Source organism: Scomber japonicus, chromosome 5 (assembly GCF_027409825.1).
Source record: "Scomber japonicus isolate fScoJap1 chromosome 5, fScoJap1.pri, whole genome shotgun sequence".
Taxonomy (NCBI): domain Eukaryota; kingdom Metazoa; phylum Chordata; class Actinopteri; order Scombriformes; family Scombridae; genus Scomber; species Scomber japonicus.
Genome location: NC_070582.1, coordinates 22,791,546 through 22,793,764, shown reverse-complemented (window position 1 = coordinate 22,793,764; position 2,219 = coordinate 22,791,546). Strand labels below are relative to the sequence as shown.

The following is a 2,219-nucleotide window of genomic DNA, read 5'->3' as shown; positions in this document are numbered from 1 at the left end:
GCTGGCTATGACAACTGACTGTGCAAACGATTTTCTATAAAAAGCGAGCCAGATGTCAACAGAAATACAGTATTCGAGAGTCGACTTATATTAAGGCTTAGGAGTTTATCTTTAAGATTATTGAACACAAGGCAAGAATCCAAACACACATATGAAGGGCTGCATTATGATACCCTAGTCACAAGTATAGCCTATTCTTTACATTTATTCCTATTCAGGTGGAGTGAAGTAAGGCAGGATAAACTGTCCTTAACCATTCCTCTTAGTGAGACAAACAGTGAAAATCTCAGCAGGGAGCTTATAAACATGTGTCAAATTTTCTTATTTATAAAGTAGGCATCACATTCTGTCCACAAGAGGTAGTTCAGCTTGATATTCAAGACAGTTATGTGTAATGCGCATCAGTTTAGCACAGGTGCGTATGCATTACTAATACTGTGCAGACAAAAAATCCATAGCCTGTGTACTGGATGTTCACAGCTGACTGTACTTCCCTTTGCAATGCAAAATGTGTTTGTATAATCTGTCTATCCTGTCCTGGAGAACACCGGCGTGTTCGTCTGAGAGAAATCCTAATTCCAGGGACAAAGGCTCGCTGTCTCTGTAGAGCTCCAGCAGTCTTTTCCTGGAGTCTCTGCGCCTGTGCAGCTCCGCCACGCGCTGCGTGGTCCTTTTTCTGAACATACACACAGAGCTCAGCACTGTATTGTGATATTTCTCCCACATGTTTAACACCCGAAACCCGTGCACGAGTCCAGCCTCGTTGTCAATGAATACGAGGTCACCACCTGGTGTTTTCAGAAGGTTGTTGGTGTCCCTCTCCATTACGCGCGAATCCCACTGCAGACTGAACAGATTGCTGACAAGTCTGTCGAAGTTTGCAGTCAGGTAGTCGAATATGATAAGGTCGGTCCACTGCATGAGCTCCAACAGCTCAACCGGCGTCTTGTTCCGAAGCTCCTCCAGTGCAGGATGCAGCCCGCTGCTCTCCTGTCTGAGCGGCGCAGGTGTGACCACCCCGGTCAGGTTGGAGACCCATTCGGTGAGAGAGACCACGGCTCGGTCACTCCACTGTAAACTATCTATCCGTGTCCTAACAGCTGCCCATTGTTCACTGTACGTGTTCAGTTGAGATAGTATTAAAGGAGGCAGGTTCGTGATGCCTAGCAAACTGGCAAGGTAATATGTCAAAGTTTCGCCTTGAACCTGATCTGCATTTATCCCGTAACGCACACACGCTTTGGTCCCATCTGCAAAAGTGGCGAGCTGATTGGATATCCTGCCGCATCCAGACTCTAGCTTCACTATCCGGTGTGTCCTCGCTCTTTCTCGCCAAGTCCGAGCATATTCCTCCGTGAAGCCCACAGGGAGGAGTTCTTCCAGCCATTCACTCCAAAATATCCCATCCTCCACAGGGGAGCCTAACTTGACCGGGCCCTCCCGCTGTGTTGACCTCTTGTTATCCCCATTCAAATGGTAATTTCGACTTCCTACTGAGATATCAGTGAGGTTGAGAGCCTCAAGTCTGCCCCCCAAGTGCGGTCTTTGTGCCGGTGGGACAGCGAGCAATGCCCGGAAAGTTTTGGCAGAGAGGTCCACGGGGAGGCTTGGGTAGAAAGACCCTCCGCCTGGTACCGAGAACATCCGTTTGTGTCGCTCCACCCGGTTCTCCAGTGCGCTCCAGACGTAGAAAACACTTGCAAAGGCGCACAGGAAGAGCAGAGCGAAGAAGTTTGCTGAGACAGCCCTCATGGTGAAGACCACCCGTCCCCACAGAGAGCTCCAACAGATGGAAATCAGAACAGAACAAATTTTCTTCAACCCACAGATGAGCTGGAGAGGCTGCGAGCTGTGCGCTCCGTGTCCCGTACACCCAGCAAGCCCGGCGGCTCACAAGCGGACTGTTTGAGATCACAGGAAGAGGGTCTCCGAAACAGTGTGAATCTCATCTCCCGTCCTGTTCAGAAGACCTTGTCATATCCCTCCTCTGCGGGAAACAGAGCGAGCATTTCGGGTCACTGCAGCGGATATCCTTTATTGATCGCTATCCATTGTAGCCCACTGGCGTCGTGTGGGCTTTCTGTCCGCGGACACTTCTCCGTTTCTCATCATCCAATCTCTCTGCACCGGGCGCTGGGTGAGTTTGATTTGTGGTGGTGTAGGCTCGCACAGAGACACTAGACGACGAGCCACGTGACTTCAGTCCCGAGATGGTGGGC

At 50.2% G+C, this 2,219-nt stretch overlaps 1 protein-coding gene across 1 annotated transcript; it reads right to left on the bottom strand.

Annotated features, from left to right (window-relative positions):
* Positions 1–474: 474 nt before the first annotated feature.
* Positions 475–1,881, bottom strand: fjx1 (four-jointed box kinase 1). Its single transcript, XM_053318568.1, has one exon. The coding sequence runs from the start codon at positions 1,750–1,752 to the stop codon at positions 475–477; it is 1,278 nt and encodes a 425-aa protein (XP_053174543.1). The 5' UTR covers positions 1,753–1,881.
* Positions 1,882–2,219: the final 338 nt, after the last annotated feature.

Excerpts from the sequence above, each read along its gene's own strand:
- fjx1 (XM_053318568.1), bottom strand. The coding sequence starts at position 1,752 with ATGAGGGCTGTCTCAGCAAACTTCTTCGCTCTGCTCTTCCTGTGCGCC.